General features: G+C 30.4%; 13 protein-coding genes across 13 annotated transcripts; 5 read left to right on the forward strand and 8 right to left on the reverse strand.

Annotated features, from left to right (window-relative positions):
- The first annotated feature begins 31 nt into the window (after positions 1–31).
- Positions 32–2,489, forward strand: T552_01003 (hypothetical protein). The gene is made up of 12 exons (XM_018369597.1): positions 32–100; positions 153–368; positions 415–622; positions 675–871; positions 921–1,124; positions 1,168–1,358; positions 1,401–1,563; positions 1,607–1,777; positions 1,822–1,949; positions 1,992–2,209; positions 2,252–2,355; positions 2,399–2,489. Exons 1-12 carry the CDS (start codon positions 77–79, stop codon positions 2,441–2,443), a joined length of 1,869 nt encoding a protein of 622 aa, XP_018226785.1. The 5' UTR covers positions 32–76; the 3' UTR covers positions 2,444–2,489.
- An 87-nt stretch (positions 2,490–2,576) lies between these two features.
- T552_01004 (histone deacetylase clr6) lies at positions 2,577–4,481 on the reverse strand. Its single transcript, XM_018369598.1, has 15 exons — positions 4,345–4,481; positions 4,248–4,298; positions 4,160–4,194; positions 4,023–4,105; positions 3,952–3,982; positions 3,814–3,903; positions 3,683–3,775; positions 3,407–3,641; positions 3,322–3,358; positions 3,205–3,276; positions 3,104–3,161; positions 2,973–3,055; positions 2,880–2,928; positions 2,772–2,831; positions 2,577–2,723 (listed from the first exon to the last, which is right to left on the reverse strand). The coding sequence occupies exons 1-15, from the start codon at positions 4,435–4,437 to the stop codon at positions 2,621–2,623; spliced, it is 1,173 nt and encodes a 390-aa protein (XP_018226786.1). The 5' UTR covers positions 4,438–4,481; the 3' UTR covers positions 2,577–2,620.
- Positions 4,482–4,570: 89 nt separating this feature from the next.
- On the reverse strand, positions 4,571–6,492 carry T552_01005 (ATP-dependent RNA helicase fal1). Its single transcript, XM_018369599.1, has 13 exons — positions 6,260–6,492; positions 5,905–6,149; positions 5,655–5,859; positions 5,597–5,606; positions 5,434–5,554; positions 5,336–5,392; positions 5,236–5,285; positions 5,064–5,172; positions 4,910–5,007; positions 4,839–4,860; positions 4,723–4,788; positions 4,648–4,663; positions 4,571–4,601 (listed from the first exon to the last, which is right to left on the reverse strand). The coding sequence occupies exons 1-13, from the start codon at positions 6,444–6,446 to the stop codon at positions 4,594–4,596; spliced, it is 1,194 nt and encodes a 397-aa protein (XP_018226787.1). The 5' UTR covers positions 6,447–6,492; the 3' UTR covers positions 4,571–4,593.
- Positions 6,493–6,647: 155 nt separating this feature from the next.
- Positions 6,648–7,223, reverse strand: T552_01006 (hypothetical protein). Its single transcript, XM_018369600.1, has one exon. It carries the CDS (start codon positions 7,175–7,177, stop codon positions 6,692–6,694), a length of 486 nt encoding a protein of 161 aa, XP_018226788.1. The 5' UTR covers positions 7,178–7,223; the 3' UTR covers positions 6,648–6,691.
- A 165-nt stretch (positions 7,224–7,388) lies between these two features.
- On the reverse strand, positions 7,389–8,337 carry T552_01007 (hypothetical protein; the record flags this gene model as incomplete). The annotated part of the gene is made up of 2 exons (XM_018369601.1): positions 7,731–8,337; positions 7,389–7,679 (listed from the first exon to the last, which is right to left on the reverse strand). Exons 1-2 carry the CDS (start codon positions 8,289–8,291, stop codon positions 7,389–7,391), a joined length of 852 nt encoding a protein of 283 aa, XP_018226789.1. The 5' UTR covers positions 8,292–8,337.
- Positions 8,338–8,434: 97 nt separating this feature from the next.
- Positions 8,435–11,243, reverse strand: T552_01008 (cysteine-tRNA ligase). Its single transcript, XM_018369602.1, has 11 exons — positions 11,100–11,243; positions 10,966–11,054; positions 10,821–10,917; positions 10,447–10,776; positions 10,105–10,405; positions 9,951–10,051; positions 9,776–9,904; positions 9,485–9,718; positions 9,333–9,442; positions 9,037–9,289; positions 8,435–8,994 (listed from the first exon to the last, which is right to left on the reverse strand). Exons 1-11 carry the CDS (start codon positions 11,196–11,198, stop codon positions 8,485–8,487), a joined length of 2,253 nt encoding a protein of 750 aa, XP_018226790.1. The 5' UTR covers positions 11,199–11,243; the 3' UTR covers positions 8,435–8,484.
- A 234-nt stretch (positions 11,244–11,477) lies between these two features.
- Positions 11,478–12,897, forward strand: T552_01009 (hypothetical protein). The gene is made up of 3 exons (XM_018369603.1): positions 11,478–11,609; positions 11,662–11,912; positions 11,956–12,897. The coding sequence occupies exons 1-3, from the start codon at positions 11,524–11,526 to the stop codon at positions 12,849–12,851; spliced, it is 1,233 nt and encodes a 410-aa protein (XP_018226791.1). The 5' UTR covers positions 11,478–11,523; the 3' UTR covers positions 12,852–12,897.
- A 514-nt stretch (positions 12,898–13,411) lies between these two features.
- T552_01010 (hypothetical protein) lies at positions 13,412–14,794 on the reverse strand. The gene is made up of 4 exons (XM_018369604.1): positions 14,526–14,794; positions 14,346–14,479; positions 13,888–14,300; positions 13,412–13,841 (listed from the first exon to the last, which is right to left on the reverse strand). Exons 1-4 carry the CDS (start codon positions 14,746–14,748, stop codon positions 13,457–13,459), a joined length of 1,155 nt encoding a protein of 384 aa, XP_018226792.1. The 5' UTR covers positions 14,749–14,794; the 3' UTR covers positions 13,412–13,456.
- A 63-nt stretch (positions 14,795–14,857) lies between these two features.
- On the reverse strand, positions 14,858–16,651 carry T552_01011 (hypothetical protein). The gene is made up of 6 exons (XM_018369605.1): positions 16,633–16,651; positions 16,307–16,585; positions 16,102–16,261; positions 15,895–16,056; positions 15,310–15,852; positions 14,858–15,261 (listed from the first exon to the last, which is right to left on the reverse strand). Exons 2-6 carry the CDS (start codon positions 16,553–16,555, stop codon positions 14,903–14,905), a joined length of 1,473 nt encoding a protein of 490 aa, XP_018226793.1. The 5' UTR covers positions 16,556–16,585; positions 16,633–16,651; the 3' UTR covers positions 14,858–14,902.
- A 487-nt stretch (positions 16,652–17,138) lies between these two features.
- Positions 17,139–18,387, forward strand: T552_01012 (hypothetical protein). Its single transcript, XM_018369606.1, has 2 exons — positions 17,139–17,568; positions 17,611–18,387. The coding sequence occupies exons 1-2, from the start codon at positions 17,185–17,187 to the stop codon at positions 18,343–18,345; spliced, it is 1,119 nt and encodes a 372-aa protein (XP_018226794.1). The 5' UTR covers positions 17,139–17,184; the 3' UTR covers positions 18,346–18,387.
- Positions 18,388–18,391: 4 nt separating this feature from the next.
- T552_01013 (hypothetical protein) lies at positions 18,392–19,849 on the forward strand. The gene is made up of 4 exons (XM_018369607.1): positions 18,392–18,729; positions 18,780–19,084; positions 19,133–19,438; positions 19,483–19,849. The coding sequence occupies exons 1-4, from the start codon at positions 18,433–18,435 to the stop codon at positions 19,802–19,804; spliced, it is 1,230 nt and encodes a 409-aa protein (XP_018226795.1). The 5' UTR covers positions 18,392–18,432; the 3' UTR covers positions 19,805–19,849.
- Positions 19,850–20,185: 336 nt separating this feature from the next.
- On the reverse strand, positions 20,186–20,630 carry T552_01014 (hypothetical protein). Its single transcript, XM_018369608.1, has 2 exons — positions 20,342–20,630; positions 20,186–20,294 (listed from the first exon to the last, which is right to left on the reverse strand). The coding sequence occupies exons 1-2, from the start codon at positions 20,582–20,584 to the stop codon at positions 20,232–20,234; spliced, it is 306 nt and encodes a 101-aa protein (XP_018226796.1). The 5' UTR covers positions 20,585–20,630; the 3' UTR covers positions 20,186–20,231.
- Positions 20,631–21,084: 454 nt separating this feature from the next.
- T552_01015 (hypothetical protein) lies at positions 21,085–24,101 on the forward strand. The gene is made up of 4 exons (XM_018369609.1): positions 21,085–21,398; positions 21,443–21,590; positions 21,678–22,008; positions 22,065–24,101. Exons 1-4 carry the CDS (start codon positions 21,131–21,133, stop codon positions 24,054–24,056), a joined length of 2,739 nt encoding a protein of 912 aa, XP_018226797.1. The 5' UTR covers positions 21,085–21,130; the 3' UTR covers positions 24,057–24,101.
- Positions 24,102–24,287: the final 186 nt, after the last annotated feature.

Here is a 24,287-nt window from a genome sequence, read left to right on the forward strand (position 1 = left end):
AAAATTGAAGATTTTAGAGTTGATTGGGGTTGTTTAATATATATTGATTTTTTGAGGGATTCAGGAGTATAAAGAGATGAAAGGATTTAAGAATAAAGTGGTATATATAGAATAAGAAGATTATGGGGTTTTTTTTCTGAGATTTTTGGTAGCTTTTGAGGGCAAGATCGTCTAGTGATTCTAGCAAAAGTTCACAAAATTCAAAGGGAAAAGATATGAAAGAAGGGACGGGAATTACAGAGAAGAAGCCGGAACGAAGTCTTAAACTTAAGGATTCATTTAGACAATTAGCTCAGGGAGCATTTTCGATGCCTAGTATACCAACATCTATTAGTAATGTTCCATTATATATGAATACAACATCTATGGTTTATATAAAAATATGAGTGTAAATAGAGTTAATATTTGAAAAAGCATTTGACGCCATCTGGTGTATCTGAAATTATTTCTGGAGATCTTGCTTTACTTAAGCATGGGACGAAAACAACAGCATTTGAAAGATTACAACCGACATCTAAAAATAGTGCAGCATTAGATGCAATAAAGACGCCTAAAAGGAATACATCTTCTAGATTTAGAATATCTACGGAACGAGAGCTTGAAAAGCTTCCATCTTTTCATGGTTGGTTATTTGAAGTATATAAATGGGAATATTATTAATAAGATTATTATAGAGGTTCCTTCGAATAATCGGCAAGATCTTTTTGTTCAAAAACTTAAGCAATGCAATGTTATTTTTGATTTTACTAATGCATCAATGGATATGCGAAGTAAAGAGATTAAAAGAGAAACATTACATGAATTATTGGAATATGTAACGAACAATAGAAATGTTATTACTGAACCGCTTTATTCCAAAGTTATTGATATGGTATATCTTTTAATTTATTGAAAAAAAAAAAAGCTTATAAATATAATAGTTTTCAACGAATTTATTTAGACCTATTCCGCCTCCTGTAAATACATATGGAGAATGTTATGATCCAGAAGAGGATGAACCTGTTTTAGAAGTAGCATGGCCTCACCTTCAGATGGTATATGAATTTTTTCTTCGGTTTATAGAATCTCCTGATTTTAATACTAATCTCGCAAAATCATACATTGATCATCATTTTATACTTCAGGTATGTTTTGATTAATAATTTCAGTTTTTTTAATATATACGAGTTACTTGAACTTTTTGATAGTGAAGATCCTCGAGAAAGAGATCTTCTTAAAACTACTCTACATAGAATTTATGGAAAATTTCTTACTTTACGGTCTTTTATTAGAAAATCCATTAATAATGTTTTTTTTCAATTTATTTATGAAAGTGAACGGTTCAATGGGATTGCTGAATTATTAGAAATATTAGGAAGGTATGTTATATTTTATTTTAAGTACTCAAATTAATTTAAAAGTATTATCAATGGATTTGCTCTCCCATTAAAAGATGAGCATAAATTGTTTTTGATACGTGTGTTGTTACCTTTGCATAAAGTTAGATCTATTTCTATGTATCATCCTCAATTATCTTATTGTGTTGTACAATTTTTAGAAAAGGATCCTAGTTTGACTGAAGAAGTATAAAATATGAATGTTTTATGTTTTTTTTTTAATATTTAAGGTTATTCTTGGACTTCTTCGGTTTTGGCCAAAAGTTAATAGTACAAAAGAAGTATTGTTTTTAAATGAAGTTGAAGAAATATTTGAGGTGATGGAACCATCGGAATTTGTTAAGATTCAAGTACCTTTGTTTCAACAGTTATCAAAAGCAATTTCTAGTCAACACTTCCAAGTAATTTTATTATTTTTTTTTTGAATTAATTTTAATTTTTATAGGTAGCAGAACGAGTTTTGTATTACTGGAACAACGATTATTTTTGTAATTTTGTTAATGATAATGTTGATGTTATTCTTCCTATTATTTTCCCTGCGCTATATGAAAATTCTAAAATGCATTGGAATAGGTAATTTTATTTTATTTTATTTTTTGAGTTTTATAATTATAGAACTATCCATGGAATGATCTATAATACTATGAAAATGTTTATGGAAATTAATCCTACATTATTTGATGAATGTTATAATGACTATACTTTTTCTCAAGAAGAAGCTGAAATAAAAGATAAAGAACGAAAAGATATGTGGTTGGCTTTAGAAATTATGAGCAATTCTGGAGGAAAAGATTCTTATGGAAATATAGAAGTTTTTTCAAAAAGCCTTAAAGGTTAGTCTATTTTATTTTTTCTACTTTATATAAATAAAATAGAAACACGTAGACCACTTGAACAATCGATAGAAAACTTACGTTTAGATGATCATAAATACACACAAGCAATATCTATTACAAAACCGACAAGAATTAATACAGAGGTTTATTGTTTAGATGCTGGGTTTAGTAATTAAATATTTATAGACAGATGATACTCGAATAAAACTAAATACTAAATATTCTTCATGATTTTTAAAAACATAGATATATCATCATTCATTTGTAATATTGAAACTAAATTTATTTATTGCACTAAAAATTTTAATGTGTAAATCACTATATTATACAACTTTATGATCTTGTATATTATAATTTTATTCAAAATGCTATTAAAATTTAATTTACTACATTAATAGTTAATATTTTCTAGACATTATTTTCGTCTTCAAATAAGAAGTCTGAGGGAATGTGTTGGATTTGTACTGAAGGGGCATGTGATATATTTCTAAGATTATCAATTACTTTTGAGCTATAAAATATAAATAAATCCTTGATTGATTAATATAAATGTACTTACGTTATATTTTCCAGATATGTTCTTGAGTTTTGATTTTCCATATTGTTTGAAGGAACATCTCTATTTTAATAGATTATTTTAAAAAAGCTTATAATTATATTTGCATACAGTTTAAATTCTGGTCCATAATAATCCAAGTATGAATTAAATGGAATGTCTTGGCTTGTTTTTAGCCCATTTTTAGAATATTTTTTAGCTTACTTTCATCCAACGTTTCATCAATAAGAACAGCTGTTTCATATGTCCAAGCACGAGCAACGTTTCTAATTGTATATCCACCGCCACTAAATTGTTTTATTTAAAAAAGCTTGATAAGAAGAATAAAAATATACCCTACTGCAACAATAGGAAGATTAAAACTTTTGACAAATCTCACACATTCTGCATGGCCTAGTAATCATATAAATTTTTCATTCTATAATTGTTTTCATACCTTTCATTGAAAGATTAAAACATCCAAGTCGATCACCTGCAAGAGAATCTGCTCCACATTGTAAAACAACAACTAATTATTATTTACCATCAATCTATCAAAAAAACATATACTAACCATTTGGCCTATACCAATCCATAATCCTTTGTATAACCTAAAAAATATACAATTAAAAGTAATTAATTTATATAAAATCTTTTACTGGCTTAAAAACACTTTCATATGATTCATCATTAATTCCATCCTTAAGAGGTATATTAACTGAATAATTCTTTCCCTTTCCTATTCCAATATCCTCAATACTCCCTGTACCTGGAAAATATTCCCCAAATTTATGAAATGAACACGTCATCACTCTGTCTGTCGTATAAAACGCTTCCTCCACTCCATCTCCATGATGAATATCAATGTCAATGTAAAGAACCCGTTGGTTATATCTAATTTCTTAAATTTATTTCATTCTAACCTAATAAAATACTTCAATAATTCTAGAATTGCAAGAACAATATCATTGACATAACAAAACCCCGATGCTTCCCGTTTTTTTGCATGATGAAGTCCCCCTGACCAACTTCCATAAATAAATAATCATAAATTTCTTTTCTTCACTTAATTGCTATATTAGAATCCCCCGTATTGATCTTTTGTGCTGCACATATAGATCCTCCCGCTGAAATAGAACAAAACTCAAAAAGTCCACTTCAAATTCTTATTAAAACAAAATATATTCAATTCCATTCGTTTTACTCAAATACTGGACAGTCTTCTCCAACATTAACTGACAATTATTTCCTTCTTTTCAAAAAATAAAAACATACACCGTGATTGATGTAGAATAAATTTCTCCATAGTATCCGGCGTTACCCTCCATAAGAAATCTACATATTCATCTGTATGGCATCTATCATAACCCTTTAAAAAACTTATTTATCCCCAATTCAATTCCTTTATTTACCGTGTCATATCTTTCTTAGTTGCTCTCTTAGGAACCTAAATACACCCAAATATAAGCCTATTATTCCTTGTTTATCTCCTTATACTACCGTCATATCCAGTTTTTTATATAGTCCATAGCTTAAGACTAATGAATGTGTCTATTTTTTTTTTAAAACCACTTTTCTGTTATTTTTTAATATTTACCATTCTCATTCTATGAGGTTTCATAGGGTGATTTGCTCCATAATGGTAGTTTCCAATGTCTGGATCATAAAAATAGCTGACTGTTTTGTGCATAATAATTGCGACTTGGATCGAGAGTGAAGGATGAGAAGGTAGAGGGATAATATGGGAGAAAAAAAATATATAAAGAGGATAGAATAAGAGTATAATTTTGAGTATAGATATGTATGAAAGAGGAATTGAGGTTATTTTTTGAAATTGAGAGAAGAACTAAATTACTGTAAAAGGTTAGAGAGAAGATGATAGGGAGGGAAGAGAGGATACAGTCAGCTATATTCATCTATGAAATGGTTAGATATAAGAAGAAGAAGATGATGATGATGAAGAAAAAGTACTTACAGGCATTTCATCAATTTGTGTAGAATAATATTGTTCAATATCACGTAAAATACGAACGTCTTCAGCCTGTAGAGAAAAATATAAATAAAATGTATAGATAAGAATAAGAAATTTACAGTTACGAAATTTATAGCTACACTATATGAATGTAAGAGAATGAAAAGAAAAAAGAAGAAGGGAAAAATACCCTTTTCTACCGAAACGACCACTTCTACCAATTCTATGAATATAATTTTCACGATTAGGAGGGAGATCATAGTTAATTACAAGGGAAACTTGTTGTACCTAATGATTTTTTTGTAAGATTTATGAGATGTTTAAAAAAAGTGAAAGAAAATTACATCGATGCCACGAGCCCAAATATCAGTACAAAGTAAAACTCTAGAATTTCCTTGTCTAAATTCGCCCATGATTGCATCACGTTCTTTTTGAGGCATATCACCATGCATACTAAGATTTGTAATTAGAAAAATGAGGAAGTTAAAATAAGAGAATGATGTAGTGAAAAGATACCTTGATACGGTAAAATTTGCTTCTCTCATTTTTTCTGCTAGCCAATCAACCTTTATTATTAAAAAAAAATAGATAGAAAAAAATAGATATAATGAAATACCTTTCTTCGGGTGTTACAAAAAATAACTGCTTGGGTAATAGTTAATGTATCATATAACTATAATTGTGAGTTAGTGAACATGAAAAGATGAATATTACATCGCATAGTGTATCGAATTTCCATTCTTCTTTTTCCACAGCAATAAAATATTGTTTAAGACCATCTAAGGTTAATTCATCACGTTTAACAAGAATTCTAACAGGATCGGTCATAAATTTACTATAAAAATTAAAATATAAATTTATATATGTTTAAATGTACGTCGTTAACTCTAATAAAAATATTAATATAAACTTTTGTTTTAAAATATAATACAAACCAAGCACATCATATGGAAGTGTCGCACTAACCACCACTACTTGTGTTCCTGGAGGAAGATATCGATATACATCATAAATTTGCTCTCTAAATCCTCGATTTAAAAGTTCATCTGCTTCATCAAGAACAAGCATCTTTATATTACGTGTCCTTAAATTTCTTCTTCGAATCATATCTGCAACTCTACCCGGTGTTCCTGAAATAACCTTTTAAAATATTTAATATATATATATTATATATATTATTCATACATGTTGTCCATGATCTAATTTTCTAATATCTTCCCCAATATTCGTCCCTCCAATACAGGCATGGCTTTGTACATTCTGATACTGTCCCAATGCAAGTAAAACATTTTGAATTTGAATCGCAAGTTCTCGTGTTGGTGAAAGAACTAATGCCTGCGTTTCTCGAACTGCCGTATCAATCACTTGAAGAATAGATATAGAAAACGTCGCTGTTTTGCCCGTTCCTGACTGTGCCTGGGCAATAACATCTAAATTTCAAAATTCGATCAGATCATGAAAAAAGACTTAATAAAACGATTCTGCCATCGTTTTTTTCCCAAAAAAAACCCTCCAGCATATTCAACCAGTCATTCTTTACCTCTTCCTTTTAATATTTGCGTAATAGCTCTACTTTGTACTGCACTTGGCAGCTCATATCCATAACTATAAATCCCTCGCAAAAGATCCTCTTTTAAATTCATTTCTTCAAAACTTGCTGCAACTGTAACCTCTTTAGACGTCGTAAAGACCGTCTTATTCTCATTTTTATCCTCTTTTAAAGCCATTAAAAAGTCTTAACCTATGAATATTTAAAAAATATTAAGTTTTAGCGGTTTTTTGTACGCTTTTTAAAGATGGATTAAAGCTCGAGGTTTATAGAGAGAAAATATAAAAAACAAAAAGAAACTAATTAGAGAATATTAGTAATATTAATGTGTTGTTATAAATCTATTGAAGTGATATTAAATTTCGAAAAAGCGAATCAAATAGGATAATTTTTGATAGAGAAAACCCAGTATGAAAAAAAGAGTTAAAGACGATATTTTTTTCTTCTTGAGATCCATTTAGATTTTATAGGAGACAAATTTTCTTTGTTCATTTCTACAGAAAATATCTCAATATTTGTTTTTATTTGAGGTATTTCGATATATGTTTGTTCATCATAATAAATATCGAATTTTTCATGAAAAGATTTATTTATTTTTGCAGGAGCACTTTGTGGTTGTAATTTTGTTTTATCTTTATTTTTTCCTTTTGAAATTTCTTTTTGTCTACAAGGTGTTATGAAGCCATCAGTAGCGTATGTAGAAGAAAAAACAGAAGGTTCTAAAGAAACTTTGACAGATGGAATATAAACATATGTCAATTCATGATCTTCCTTTTGTTTTAAAGTCCATAATGGTTTTCGTTCTTTTTTTCGTTGCCATTCATCCAAATTTTCTTCTATAAATATATTTTTTTCTTTCAATCCTTTCAAAACTTTATTCTGTTCATCAATTTTCTCTTGAGATGTCATTTTTCCTGTTTCTTCCTGTATAAATATCTTATTTTTTCATTTATCTCTGTCTTTATTTATATAGTTTTGAAGGATCAACGATAAGATAAAAATATATTTTTAAACAAGTCCAAAGTATAGTTGATAATATATGTATAAAAGCCTGTATTCTAGTTAAAAATATAATTTTTTATATGTTTTATTTGTATTTTTTATGTTTCTTTGAAATGTTTTAAAAAGTATGAAGTAGATGTTGCGAAAACCATTGAAGCAAAGGATACCATTCTTTGCGGTTACGCGGCATTGTATCTCCATCATGATCTTTCCAAATGATATGTTCAACCTGATAAAATATTTTTGAAAGTTGTTGTATAGTTTGAGAGGTGATACGAGATTCATCATCACCTCCACAAAGTAAAATAGGTGTTGTAAGACGAGATATGACACAAGATGTGTTTTTTATATGATCTTCTTTATTGTTAGTATTGTTGTTCATTTCATTTGTTTGTGTAGATAAAGATTCCTTAAAAATAATCAATTATAATTGATAAAATGGATAATTTATGAAAATTACGTTTAGAAATAGATGAGAAAATGAATCAAAAGATTCAACAATCCCTCCTATTGATAAAACTCCTCCGAATCGTTTGTTAAAATGAGGAGATTCTGGTTTACTTTGTGTTAATGTAAAATTAAGTGCTAAACGACCACCTTGTCCATAACCTAAGAAGAAAATTGCTTGTGAAACAAATCCACAGCCTAAAGGCAGTGGATCTGTTAATGTTTTACATAATATTTCTAATATTTCTATTGCTTTTTGTAAATCTGCATCATCTGAAACAATTCCATCATCATCAAATGTTAAATCTGAGCCCCAATGCCAAGATCCAGCTTCATCATCACAAAGATCAACTAGAGGTGTTTGTTTTAATCCGCAAAGACTAATACAAACAGTTTCTGGTAGGTTAAGATGTCGAGCTAGCCGTGCAAATGGAATATGAGAGCCACCTAGACCATGAAGTAGAATAAGACAATTAGAAATAGGTGTATTTGGTGCTATGATTGATCCCTTAAGAGGTTCAGGAAGGTCTGATAAGGTTGGAATACGGTATTGGGTTGATTTGTTATATTTCATTGTAAAGATTAATTGATTTCTAAATTATATAAAAAACTGATTGAAAGAAGGACCAAAAAGCAGATGCTTATGTCAGTACTTGGGACTATTTACATGCCAGATAGATATTTAATAGGTTTCAAAAGTGATAAGGGTTTAAAGACTGAAAAGTAATTATAAAAGATAACATTTTTAAAAAATATATAAAATATTTTTAAGTCGTTTTATCAGTGTTTTCCTTGCACCAATTAAGGTATTTTTCATGCAATATAGCTTGTCTCTCCCAATCTTTAGTTAATTTTTTCCGTCTACTTTTAGTTAGTTCGATGCCTTGGGCATCATGTAAAGGAAATCCTTGATCATCCCATTTTGAATAATCACTAGTTTGAAAATATTCTTTAGGAGACAATTTTCCTTTAAGAATATTTTCATATAATTTTTGTTCTTTAATTTTTTTATTTAATAATTCCTGTTGTAATTTTTCTTCTTGTTGTTGTTTAAGTTCATTTTTATCAACAAATTTTATTAAAGCATTCCTGTCTTCTCTGTCTTCTAATTGTATACCTAAATTTGTTAAATCTACATCACGCAATTTGTCACAAAGTTTGAATAAATCTTTAGATAATTCCGTACTGCTTTTGAATTTAGAAAGAATTAAAAGATTCCTTATATCATCTCTAAAGGTTGAGAGAACTTTAACATATGGCATAATTGTTTCATTGTGCTATTAGAATTAGTTTTATTTAAAATACTAGAAAAATATTACATTAATTGTTATAGAAGATTCATTAAGTTGATGTTCGATAACAGTAAAACTATCATCTTTCAACCCAAAAATTTCAAGAATGCTGGATATCCATTTTGCCACATTAGTAATTATAAGAATATTAATATCTGATTGAGCTTTAGAAATATATATATTTGTTTTAGTTATCAAATTTATAATAATATCCAAAGATTCTGGAGTATTAAAATTATCGCAAAGAGCATCATGTAGTGCTTCTTGTGCTTCATATAAACTAAAAAATTTAAATACCCTATAAACATATAATATTGACTTACTTTTTACAAAGCTCTTTTTCTTGACATGAAATAACATATTTTATAACTTCATCTTCTTTTAAATTTAGTTTTTTCTCAATTATCAAGGAATTTATGTTTATGAAAAAATTCTTTATCATAAATATAGTATTTTAAATTGGATATATACTTACACGAAGTAATGATTCGATGGCTTTAACATCTGTCATAAAACTTTCCTTAAAATCCATTTTCAAATTCCATTGCTGTTTTAAAAAACATAATCTCATTTGTCTTGGTGTGTATTTTTTCAAAGCATCTTGAATAGTAATAAAATTTTTCAAACTTTTTGACATTTTTTGTCCTTCAATATGCAAATGACCCATATGTAAAAAATAATTAACCCACTGATCACAATCAAAAAATGCCTAAAACATTAATTAATATGATATTTCTCTTTTTTTTTTTTTTTTGCAATGGTTTACTTCTGATTGAGCAAGTTCATTATCATGATGTGGAAATGCTAAATCTATACCCCCTGAATGTATATCTATTTGTGATCCAAGAATTTCAGATGCCATGGCAGAACATTCTATATGCCAACCTGGACGTCCCTAATAATAAATGTTTTAATTTATAAATAAAATTAAATTTAACTACCTCGCCCCATGGACTTTCCCATTTCGGTTCGCCTATTTTACTTGCTTTCCATAGTGCAAAATCTCTGGACATTTTTTTCCCTTCAGAATAATTAAGTTCCCCTGTTTTTATCCTTTAATTATACATGTTTGTAATATATAAAAACAATATATACCTTCCCCTTCATTGGCTAACTTTTTATTATTTTTATTCCAAGGTTCTATCTTTGCATATGTATGACGACCATCTGCCTCAAATGCTTTTATATCAAAAAAAACACTTCCTCTTGATTCATATGCATAACCTTTATTAATAATTTCTTGAATAAATTTAATGATTTCCGGTATAAATTCAGAAACCCTGACAACAACCGATGGTTCTAAAACACCCAATGCTTTCATATCTTCATTAAATTTATTTTCCCAATATGTAGATACTTGACGAAATATAAAATTATCTTTAATCAAATGTTTATACTTCAATCATTACTCAGATTCTTCCTTATTCTTTAAAATACCTCTTCATCTAACTTTAAAACTAAAACATCCTTCACTTTTTCTAGAAAAACTTCCGGTGAAAGTGTTTTATATAATATTAATGCTTCATATGATTGATTTAACGTTTTAAAATACATTCCAAGCTTTCCATCCGATTTTATCATCTCCGAATCCTTAATACTATTCGACCATTCCTCAAATCCCTCAAATGTTACCGATTTATTTGGAAAATATTGATTAAAATAACTTTTCCATGCCGTTAACACTTTTTCATACACTTCTCTCGTAATTTCTTCGTTTTTTTTCGCATATTCATTAAAAAGATAATTATATCTCGCCTTCAGAATAATCTATACCTCATTATTCCCCTCTTTTCCCCTAATATCCTCCTTACTTTGTCATCAATATCCGTTATGTTTTGAACAAAAATAACATCATATCTAAAATATCCCTGCAAAATTCTACGTATAATATCCGTCGTCACATAGTTTCTTCATCCTTCTGCTTATTTATCTTCCTCTAAAACCTCCTATCATTACCTTGCATGTCCCATATGACTCCAATCATAGACCGTCGGTCCACAACAATACCATGTAATTCTTCCCCCATTTAACGGCACAAACTCATTCTATACCTTCATATCACTATCTATATATCTGTTTTTCTTTCTTACCTTGCTTCTAGTAAACGAATTCCAGACCTTCAATTTTTCTCTTTCTTTTTTCACTTTTGGTGCCTTCCATGGTCCTTTTTTTTCCAAAAAAAAAGCCATCCCACTAAAATAACCCTTCGCAATCTCGTTTTTGCTCTTATTTCCTCTTAAAAATCCTGTTTTACTCACATAATCCCCATAAACTCTCCTCCCACTCTTCATGAACGTCCTGCATATCGATCGGCTCATTTTTCATAACACGGGAGATTCGCCTCTCTGAGCCTCGAGACCGCAGAAAAAAACGGTCCCTCCATGATCTGCCCTTGAAGTGATGGGCTGCCCTTTAACAGTCTAATAATGTAAGGAAAAGGATCAGGACGTATCTTAGGATTGGAATTTGGTCTTTTTTCCGGGTTAAAAAAGCGAGAAATATTGATTAAACAAAATGGTATTTTTAGAGATATTTGCATGGGCAGTTTTGACATGGTATGTCTTTGTTATCTCTCTTATTATATTTGGATGGATTACTATGTGAGTTCTGAGAGTATATATGGTTTTTTTTTGGGTATTTAAGAGGGATTAGTTGGTTTATTAAGTCGAAAAATAGGATCCATGATGAGAAGGATTTAACGGAGGCATTGCCGGGGGTATCTATTCTTAGACCTCTTAAGGGACTAGATCCTCGTTTGTATGAATGCCTGGAGTCTACGTTTGTGCAGAAATACCCTAAATTTGAGATTATATTGTCTGTAGCAGATGAGACGGATCCAGCGGTCTTAGTAGCCAAAGAAGTGATAAAGAAGTATTCTAAAGTTGATGCGAGAATTATTATTGGTTAGAAGAGGGAATTTATGGGAAATTTTATTTATATATTTAGGCGACGAAAGGATTGGACAAAATCCGAAGATTAATAATCTAATACGTTCTGAACGGGAAGCAAAATATGATATTCTTTGGATTCTGGATAGTAATATATGGATATCACAAGGATGTATTAAACGGAGTGTTAAATCGTTGATGACGCCAGGAGTTCAGCTGGTACATCATTTACCAGTATGTATTGCATCGTCATCACGACCATCAGTGGGGTCATGTTTAGACGAGATGTTTTTATCTACGTTTCATGCAAGAATGTATTCAGCAATTAATCGTATTGCGGTTACACCATGTGTTATAGGTAAAAGCAATTTATTTAGGCGAATATCCTTGTTATCTCGAGCACCTAAGGGTTTAAAAGAGTTTTCAAACTATATAGCTGAAGATCATTTGATTGCTACAACATTGTGGACAAGACGAAAAAGTCATTTTATGGCGGCAGAATATGTATGGCATCCGGTTGATAATATTAGGATTAGTGATTATATTACAAGACGTATACGATGGATACGCCTTCGAAAATATGTAGTCACTGTACCCACGTTGGTTGAACCATTTACTGAGAGTATATTATCCGGTTTTTTGGGAGTTTGGTCGATTTCTATTTTAAGTAACTTTAGACATGCTTATATATTATGGATCATTCATATGTTTGTTTGGATGGTTATGGATTATACACAATTTAATATTTTACGCTCTTCTCTACCTAGCGAAATTAAGGATGATTCCAATTTGACACCATGTTGCTATAATTTCTTTCATTGGATTTGTATTTGGGTTTTACGGGAAATATTGGCGTTTCCAATTTGGGTTATAGGTATTTCTGGTTCACAGATTTATTGGAGAAATCAGACGTTTACACTTCGTTCTGACATGACTGCACAAATAGTATATTAAAAAACTTGGTTTTAATAAAGTAAAAAGGTTTTAATATTTTTTGTATGAGTTGGTGTGTTTTTTGTTTCAGTTATATTCTTTTTTGGAATTGGCTGATAAATGGGTTTTTTGTCTTTTAATTTTAGTAAATTATCATTATTTATATCATAAATAATACAAGTTGGATATGGTTATCCAGTTTTGTTAATTGTTTTAAAAATTAGAGTATTAAATTTATATACAATTTTGAAAAAAAGTCATTAAATTTAATATTTTAAAAAAATAGTTTTAATGGTTTAATAAAATTATAAACTTCTATATTTATAAATATTTGGTGTATATTCAAAATATAAGCTTAGGAAATGTGGATTTTGCAGGTTCAATAAACTTTGTGTATTATTAGTCTTTTTTAAATCTTAAATCCAATTTTCTATAGAGAAATAGTTAAATATTTCGAAATGAATAATTTTATATTAATATTATTAATGTTATTTATTATCATAACGAGGATGTCCTAAGTACTACTTTTTTCAGAGATATATTTTAAATCAAAAAAGAATTCATGAATGTATAATATATAAATATTCATGTGAACCAAAAACATGTGTTATTTTATAAAATAGTTTTTATCTTGATTTTACCTTTTCATTAGGATTTCTTCTACCCATTCCAATGACTACTTTATGACAAGATGTATTTCTTTTGCCTGTTAAAATATCCGGAAGTTTGTCTGGATCTAATAAATTTATTTCTTTTTTTCGTTTCTGATATTTTACTGCCTTTTGATATTCCTTTTGATCTTCACGAAGAATGATAGGTTTATAACCTTTTCCAGATGCAGAACCATGTTGAGGTTTAGGAATTGGATAGATCGTTCCTCTATTGTTCCATTGCATATGTCGTTTGAGATAAATTCGAAATTTGCCATTAGAATTCATAGAACAAGATGTACGCAAAAGTGTATTTCCTCCACATCCTGGACAGAATCTCTTCGACATATCTTTAACAATCCTAATGAAAAATAAGCAATAATATTTGAATAAAACAAATCATATACTTAAAACATGCGTAACATCTTAAAACCCATGATTTAACCGTTTTAATTTTTAACCCATTCTCTGGAGAGACTAAATTCAAATCCATTTGCAATAGAATATTTTGTATTGCAAAATCATTTGTAACACATGCCACTTTTATATATTCTGCTTTTTTCATAGGAATCGTGCCTGATCTTTTGTTTAATGACTTATAATAATGGATATTAGAGGGTGTAATCCATCCATCATCATCATCCATATCCTTGAAATTCATATTTTCTAGATCATTTGCAAGTTGATGGACATTATTCGTTAAATTTTCATTTTTATGTTCTTCTTCAAAAGAATCTTTAAGTATAGAAATATCAGATAAATCTTTTTCATTAATAGCTGTATTAATATCTTCTTTTTTTGATGTTTCCTCTATTTTAGACTATTGTTATTAATCCTAGATATTTAATTAATTAAAAAGTATTACTTTGTCGAGTTCTTTATATGATTCAAAAGAATTATCATTTATTTCACATTCAAGTTCATATGTAAGTGCAAGAAGATGGATATCTGTTATACTTAAAACCTCATAATCTCCTGTTTTTTTAGAAAATGTAATTACTTTTTTACATTAGAAAAAAATGAAAAAAAAAAATGAAATCCTTGCTTTTTTCAATATAAAATGGCTTAGGCATTCGGATAATAATTTTCTCTTTCCATAAAGATAATGTCTGACATGATGATTTATCTTTAATTTCTGTTAAGACATTAGGAACCGTATATAAACATGATACTTTATTAATAATTGACAATCCAAAAAAAGAGATAAAGCATGATGAATCAAGAACCAATGCTCCTATAGAATATGAATCTTTGTCTGTTAATGTCATCTGTATTTTATTAAATATAAAAAATGTTTTTATCGTATATTGAAAAAACGGCTAAGTTGTTAAGTAAAATATATAAAGACCATATTAATATGAATAAAAATTAAGAAGTATTTGTTTGATCATAAATATTTGTTTTTCTTTTTGAATGTATATATTATGGATTTTGATTATCGCCAAAAACAGAGTGCCAAACAGATGGATCAACGGCCCATGTATTATTAACGCCTTTGCCATTTCTTCGTGCAACAGTATTTAATTTCCATTGAATTGTTTGTTTATTAATATCTGAAAATTTTTGCCGTAATGTTTCTACAAGTAATACTTTTGTTTGAGTGCTTCCTTGAATTATTTTTAAAAAAGATGGAAGTGAATCCTGTGGAAAATGTAGTGAAGGTTTAGGAGGTAATACTGAAGAATTTGTCTTTACAGTAGAGTTTTGAAACTTGGGATCATTATTTGAGTTTGATTCTGGTGACCAATAATCTTGATAAGGATTGATAGGAAGATTTATGTCTAATATAAATAAATAAATAAATAAATGTTAAAAATTATAACACTTACCTAATAAAGAGTTCATTTTGAATTTCTTAAATAATTCATAATCATCTGTATCCATATTATTAGAATGTTGCCAATATAGGCCTTTAACACTAGGAATTAAATTTACTATCACTTTTTTTTTTGTATTATTTGATTCGCCTTCATCATCAAGAAAGTCCCTATCATCTTCATCTTCTTTTAATGCGGCTGCTTCTTCTTCTTCTTCACTATCATCCATATTATCAATATCTTCCCCTTCTTCTTCTTCTATCCATTCTGCTTCTGAATCATAGTCATAATTAAATAAACCCTTGTCAATTTTAAATGGATTTCTTGGAGTTAGTATAAATGATGATTTAGAAAATGTGCCATAATAAGGTGGTCGAACATCTTCTTTAAATTGAAGCAGTTTCATAGGAAATATTTTCAATTTGTTCAAAAGGTCTTCTGTTGAATCAGATTGTTCATATTTTTGAAGTAAGTATTTCACAGTAATGTGTGATTTAGGTTGACGAAATAATAGGACAGGCTTGGTTTTAAAAAGAGATAATAAATGCTTGATAGCTAGACTTGATAAGAAAATAATATCAATAATAATAATCTTACGAGATATAATTGAAAAATCCGAATCCAAAAATGCATCCATATCTTTCATAATCGTCATACGTTCATCTAGATTCCGTACAAATGCATGTTGGTCTGAAAGTAACGCGTATTGTTTAACAAAAAACGGGATAAAACATTTTTCATAATCTGAACTAAAACAATCTAAAATACTTGTTTATCATGACAATTTCCCTTTTTTATACATACCTTTTATTTCCACTGTATTTTCTTTAGGATGCGTTTTATAAAAAAAACATTGAAGTTTTAATTGAGAATCTGGCTTCTTCTCTACATTATTTTCTCTTTTTTCTTCCTTTTTTTTCTTTGCTTCATTTTTTTCTTGATCTTTAGCTTCTTTTTCTGCTTTCTAATCTAATTAATCAACTCAATTAACATCCTAACCCACTAAAACCTTTTTAACTCTCTCCTCCTCCCTTCTAGCCCTCTCCTCCTCTCTTCTAGCTCTTTCTTCTTCTTTTTTAGCCTTTTCTTCCTCTTTTTTAGCCCTTTCTGCCTCTTTTTTAGCTCTTTTCGCCTCTTTTTCCTCCGCTTTTCGTTTCTTCTCTTCATTCCTCCTCTCAATCTCCTTTTTTACCCTCAATTCCTTCCTGTATCGTCCCTCTTCTTCCCTTTCTTGTGACTCACTTGTCTCCGTCCTCATTTCTCTAATTCTTTTGCTTCTCCGTCTATTCTAACCCCTAATAAATAACATATACCATTAAATAAACGCGTATAAACCCTTTCCTTCTCTAATTCCCCCTCTAATTCCTCTTCCTGGGCCTTTCTTGCTTTTATCTCATTTTTCCCCTCTATTATCTTGTTCTCATCCTTATTTTCTCGCTCAAAAGAGCTAATAACATTAAAGTCCTCAATAATACTAATATAATTCGTGTTTGTCATTCCTATTTCCTCTTATTATTCTTATTTAAAAACTATATCTTTCTTTGATACCGCTTAAAAACACGTTTATTCTATATTAACAAATTAGATCTCTGTTTTATCATTATAATTAAATTATATCTACGTTTTTACTTAGTTTCTATGTAATATTGGCCTTTAATGAGGTATTTCTTAAGAAATTGCCTGGTCTTGAGGTTAATAAAGGTTGTTAGTGGTGTCGAGACGGATGAACGATCAACGTACAAAGAACGAGGAAAATCTGGGCTTTGTATTAGATAAAAGGAATCATTGTATTAATAATAATACGATAGGATAATATTGTAGCTGTTCTTATGTTTTTTGTGGTTTTTTTCCGGGGAAAAAAGGATTAGATTTGGAGAAGTTAGAGCCATGTATACGTCAGAGAATTTCCAGAGGAATAGATACCATTATAGCCCAAGACAGATCAGTATAAAGTCTAAAACGAGTGAATCTAAGGCTATGTGTCCATTGACGGCGATGAATCAGGATCTACATCCATGGGGAAATGATAAAAATCAAAATTATCGTAAAACACTACCACCCATTTTTGATCATGTTAGATCAAGTTATATGGGACCAGATAAGGTCCATATGACAGAGAAATCCCAGCAAAATGCTTATAGAGAGTCATATGTTAATAGACTTCGCAGAGCAAGTGCGACAGTTTGGTGTGAACATGGTACTCAGTTACCGGTAGATGTAAAAATGACGAAACCAAAGGGGCTTGGTTCTAGAAAGGGATTTGCGATTAAGGTAGAATCAAATTTTAGTTTTTGTATTATCTAAATAGTTTAGTCTCTTGTTTTTCCTCATGCATCAATAGCGCAATTTTCTAAGCCGATGGCACAACACGCGCGTTCAACAAATGATGCAGCACCGCAACATACTATGCTTATTTCAAGGTTATCAGCAACAGAAACATGTTTAGATGAAGAGCAGTGTTATGATGATCCTTATTTTACATCAGTTCCTGCTGATAAATCTTATCTATCTGAAAAATCATATCGATTTATGCATCAATCTTTAGAGCCTATGGAATCTCTAAAAGAGGATTTGGAAGAGTCTACGGAGGAGAACTTGGAAGAGCAAATGGAAGAGCAATTAGAAGAACGCTTGGAACAACGAATGGAACAGAGAATGGAACAGCGAATGGGGCAACAAATGGGCCAGCAAATGGGACAGCAAATGGAACACTATATGAAATCCTTGGAAAATGATATTCAGTACGAAACTGACATTAAAAACTCTCATTTTCGTTCTGATTCTATTAAAAGCGTCGTCGAAAGCTCTAATTATAGTCATGCTGCCTTTCCTTCTTCTATGGGTGTTTCTAAAAATTCTATCTTTTCAAAACATGTCAATGAATTCACTGATAATACCATGAACACCTCTTTACCTTCTCACAATTCATTATACACTCATGCTGACGAATCTTATTCATCTTTTAAAAATTATTATCCCGCACCTACTCGAAAACTATATATTGTCAATCTAACAAAACATGATATTTTCTCTGATGATGAAGTATAGTTTTTTTTTGTATTTTTTATCTAAATACTTGTGTAAACTTTATTATCTTTCTACTCTTTGCCCTATACTATTTCATATCAGAAAATCATGTATTTCAGATGGTTTAGGACTAAAAAAATTGATTTTAAAGCACGTCCTTATTCCATACGTGCATCTCCTGTCTCTTTATTCCCTTTATCTCGCTTTAGCCGGATATATAATCCTCATGACTCTTTAAGAATTGAAAAATTAGGAAAAACTCATGATGAAAGATCTAGGCAGGTAGATGTCCACTTAAAAGAGGATCCTTATGGTGTGTTACGTCATAATGTAGCTCTGCTTAATATTCTTGGTAATCCAACATTGGTAATTCAGCGGAAAATGGAGATGATGAATGTTTTTTTTGTAAACTTATAAGGATTGCTTATTGGGAGTAAAAATAATCATGAGAATAGGGATTTGAACAAGCAAATAAGTATATTGTTATGGATTCAACAGGGAAACATGTTGGATATATTGCAGAAACAGGAGATCAATCAATAACAAAGATTTTTGCACGTCAAATACTTAGAACAAATAGAGCCTTTAAGGCACATATTTTAGATAGAGAAGGAAATGAAGTTCTTCTTATTGAAAGGCCATTTTCATGGATAAATTCTAAAATTAGGGTGATAGATCGTATGGATAGTTCATATCCTATTGTTGGTGAAGTTCAACAGCAATGGCATGCCTGGAGACGGAAATATAATCTTTTTCTTAAGTAATTTGATATAATTGTTGTTTCTGTATTATTAAAATATTTGTATAGAAGAGATGATATTTTTTCTCAATTTGCATATATAGATGAGCCATTATTTTCATGGGATTTTTCATTAATAGATCAGGAGGGTGGATTAATTGGCTCTGTTAATAGAAATTTTATGGGTTTACTTCAGGAAATGTTTACAGATACAGGGAATTATGTATTACGTATGGATTCAGTTTCTGCGGAAACAAATGAAACAACCGCTTCTAAAGAGCTTATAAATATAAATGGAAGAACGGACGCTTTAGTTCCTTTAAAAAGAGGGTTAACATTAGATGAAAGGGCAGTAATTTTAGCAACTGCAATATGGTAATTTTTATACATGTTTATATTATTAAATTAATAATTGGTAGTATTGATTTTGATTATTTTTCTAAATTATCAAAAGGTGGTGCTGGCATTGGTTCTTTTTTTCCATTTTGGTTTCCTATATTTGGAGGAGGTACACATGATAACCCTACCGAACAACCAGAATCTACATCTACTTCAGAAGGTCAAGATTCATCTCTTCCTTCTAACGATGAGCCTTCTAAGCCCGAAGAAACTGAAAAAAAATGGTGGGATCTTTCGTCAAATAATGATGTATGGGGTGAAGGAGATCAGGATCCATGGAATGATTCAAATCAAAATCAGGATAATGATTCATGGGGAGGTTTTTTTGAAGAAGACGATTAATTATAAAAAGTATCATATATATTAAGATTTTAAATATTTTATAAGACAAATTTATACATTTTTATGAAATAAAATTAAATGTCATGCTGTCATTGTAAATACTGATCTAATTGACTTAATTTCTTAAAACATATACAGAAATATTTAAATGCGTGTTTTTTATTTGATATTTAAAGTCGATTTAAAAAAATCATCTATCTATCTATATAGATAGATAGATAGATAGATAATATTATATAGAAAATTCCTTATAATAAATAATGATTTTTCATATATATCATGATAATATCTTTTAGTTATTTGCATTATTTGTTTCATAGTCAATAATAATTTGTCATTTTCTTTTCAAATTTTTTAAATTATTCATTTATTTATAACTCTTAGCTCTTTTCATGTTATTTTAAAAAAATATACATAGAAATATCTTTTATCCTTCATTTTTTACATCTTCTGAATTAATGTTTCTTATTTTTTTTCCTTGACTTTTGGTCTTGATCTTCGTTATTTTATGTCGACAAATATTTATTGATTATATACCTCAACAACTAGTTTTTCTGACGGATACATAAAATGAATTAATGACTGTCTACGTAATACCCTTAAATCTCTTAATCCTTTTTCATATAATTCCTGTATTTTTTTCTTGTCTGTTTCATTTTTGTGTTGTTGAAATGCATCTTTTGTCCGTCGAATTGCGTACTCTCTAAATCCATAGTTTTCTAGCCCTTTTGCATTCCGTAAAAGTGAACGATACAATGAAATAACTTGATCTCGACTCATTCCAAACCTTGTTTATGTTTAATTATTTAAACCTTTTTTTCCGCTCGAATTTAATCTCTCATCGGACTCTCTCATTTTTCATTCAATTCTTTATATTTAATAATATTCCATATAAAAAATCTTTCTCTATAACTCTATACTAAATGCTTCTTATTCTTTCTACTTGTTCTTTGATTTTTTTTTCTTCTTATTTCTATTTTTAATATTAAAACCTCCGATTTTTCTATTAAAAAATATGTACAAATTCTTCTAGATTTATTCTTTATATTTCCCTTATGTTCCTTTTGCTTCGTTTTCTCTTCTTATTTATGTATAAATCCCTCTCTATTCTTAACCCTGATTTTCTTATAACCCGGCTAATTATAACACGATCTTTCGCTCGAGATTAAGCTTAGATTAAATCAAGATTTTAAGTGCGACTATAAAACGTGGATTTTCGGGATAAACGTGGACATTTAGCGGGAAAGGTTTTGGAGTATTTTATTTAGAACTATAACCGTTTATGCCTGGTTTTTTCTTTGTTTTTTTCGTCTCTGAAGTGAAGTTATGGCGACGATTGAAACATCGGTAACAACGCCACCGCAGACACCATTACAGGCGTCAACGCATGGTACAACACTTGCTAGGTCACGATCGTCGCCGAACAAGTTATCAGTGTCAAATCCATGGCACGGAAGTCAACGTACAATGAATTCATCGGTTCAGACGCGATCAACATATCATGATCATGAAGATTTTTCAAATGCAATATATGTCGGGAATTTGGAGATGACAATTAATAATGATGCATTGATGAAAATTTTTGGCCGTTTTGGTGGGTTGTATGCGGTATATATGCGTGTGATTGAGGAAGTATAGGGACTATTGAGAGTGTCTATCGTCCTCCGATACATACAGACAAGGCGGATCGGACGACACATTTTGCATTTATTAAATATACGGACGCAGAATCGGCACAACGTGCGATGCAACAAGCAGATAATATATTACTTGGACGACGACGATTGTATGTATATATATATATATAATATATATATATATAATATAATATATATATATTATATATGAATATTATGATATTAATGAGGAATAGAGTTGTTCGACCAAGAATTCGTTCGTATGTAAACCGATCGATTAATCGAATTCCTTCGTTGTCACCTCAAAAATCAAATCAATGCCCACCTCTTTCATATTCACATATGCCACCGCAATGTTATCTTCCGTATAATACCCATGTTAATCAGAATTTTATGAGCAAAATATTGTCTGTTTTTAATTTGCCATACGAAATGACACCTAAGGATTTGTTTTGTCTATTTAGTGAATTAGGACGAGTTGAAGGCGCGTTTATATATAATGTAGTAGATAGTCGTGGAAGGAGAGTAGGAGAAGTAGCAATGGGAAGTTTTTATCATGCAAAAAAGGTAAAAAGAATGAATTAAAAATTTTACAAATGATCGATTAATGATTGGGAAAATAGGCACTTGAAAGTTTAAATAATACGACGCTTAATGGATATATACTTGAACTTGCATTTAAACCGCCAACATTATCTACTCCTCAATTTATTCCACCTATCAATTCTGGACATTCAATGATGTATGTACCACCTAATTCGATGTATTCATCATGGCAATATTCGCCTTCGCTTTATCCGGTTCCTAACCAAGTACCTATGCCATGGTCTTATCCACATGTCCCAATTGATGAGGCAATGGCAAATCTTTCATTCTATGGAGAAGAATCTAACATGATGAATTCGAGACGTAATAGTCTGGCAAGTAGTGTTGCTAGTGGTGGAGGATATCCACATGTTTATGATCAACAAAAGGCTAACATTGATCATGCTATTTCTATGGGTGCTGGAGGACCACCTGAAGGATCAGTCTTTTATGATCCAATGACAGGATTACCTATACCTATGCAGGCATGTACAACTGTTAACGAAATGCAAGATACATATATACCAACAGTAGCGACTTATCAACCTGTACCTTTGGGTGCAAAGAAAACAGAAGCAACGACTAAACTTACAACACCTGTAACACCTGTTGCTCCTACGGTTTCTATGGTTTCTGCTGCTCCTGTTTCTGCAACTTTCTCTTCTGCTCCTACGGTTTCTGTGGCCTCTGGTACTTCTACTGTTGCTGAGGTTTCTGCAACTTCTTCTGCTTCTACTGTTTTTTCAACTTCTCCTGTTCCATCTATTTCTGCACCTTCTGCGCCTTCGACTGCTTCAGCTGCTTCGACTGCTTCGACTGCTCCTGCTGCTCCTGCTGCTCCTGCTGCTCCTGCTGCTCCTGCTGCTCCTGCTGCTCCTGCTGCTCCTGTTGCTCCTGTTGCTCCTGTTGCTTCTGTTGCTTCTGTGGTTTCCACGACATCTGTAGCTTCTGTTAATACTTGTCAAAATACGAAAACTGAATCATTTCAAAATGCTTCCACATCTAACACGACAACTTCTAATTCTTTAAATTCGTCTACGTCATCTTTCAATAATTCTTCATTGTCAGCGTCTATTGTTCCTGAATCTCAACCTATAGATCCAAAGAATTTGTATATTAAAAATCTTGATGATGATATAATATCACATCCATCAGATATTGAAACATTGTTTAAACCATTTGGGACAATTGTATCTTCACATCTTGCTGTGGTTCCTGGAACTGGAATTTCTAAAGGTTATGGTTTTGTAGCTTTTAGTAAAGCAGAGGAAGCTATAAAAGCTAAGAAAAGTTTGGATGGGAGTATGGTAGGAAGAAAGCGTGTATTTGTTAGTTGGGCAGAGCGTCGTGCTGATCGTGAAAAACGATTAAAAGAAATCTTTAAGGTTGATAATAGAGCGAATATTATACAAAATGAACTCGAAAAGGATGTTTTTAAAACACAAGATCCTTTAGTTGCGAAAGATGATGCTAAAGCAGGTGCTGTTTCTACTTTGGAAACCAAATGTACTCAAAAAACCACTGAAAATGCTACTGGAATGAGTTTAGGAACAGTTATTACGTCTAATCCTATGACGGTTTTATCAAAATGGCGTGGGACCCCATTATCTGGTATAGTAGAAGTAGAAGAGCCTAGTGTTCAAGTAGATATCACGACGCCTACTGAGCAAATAGCTTCAGAATCCGAATTTAGGGTCTATTCTGAGGGCGTGAAATCGTCTCAGAGTGTAACGACCGAATCAGAAACTTTTGAGAAAAATGAAACTGATAAAGATACTAGTCAAGGACAGGTATGTTTAAGAGTTCGAGATGAGAATACTAGTCCCAAAAAAAATGCTACTACAAATATTAAAAAGAAAGGTGGATGGTATAGAAAGCGTTGGAGTAGTGGATGGGGAGGAAATTATGGAAATAAGAAAGAAGACGGTGATAGTCCTATCAAAGATACTCAAGGAGGGGAAAGTCCTATTAAAGACATTATATTAGAAAGAATCGTGGATAAAGAAAATTGTGAATCAAAATCTATTTAGCGATAAAATACATATTTATAGGTGCATCTGATAAAAATTAAAACTAATTATATATACTTATTATATTGCTGACTGAAACCTTATTTTAGCATTCATAATTCTTATTAGCACAATATATACAGTCATTTATATTTAATTGATATTATACATTTAACTCTATCTCTAATTAATAAAATAAATAATTCATAGTATATTCTAATTCTTCCTTAAATTATATATAAAAATCATTTA

The sequence above is a fragment of the Pneumocystis carinii genome (assembly GCF_001477545.1).
Source record: "Pneumocystis carinii B80 chromosome Unknown supercont1.4, whole genome shotgun sequence".
In the NCBI taxonomy this organism is placed as follows: domain Eukaryota; kingdom Fungi; phylum Ascomycota; class Pneumocystomycetes; order Pneumocystales; family Pneumocystaceae; genus Pneumocystis; species Pneumocystis carinii.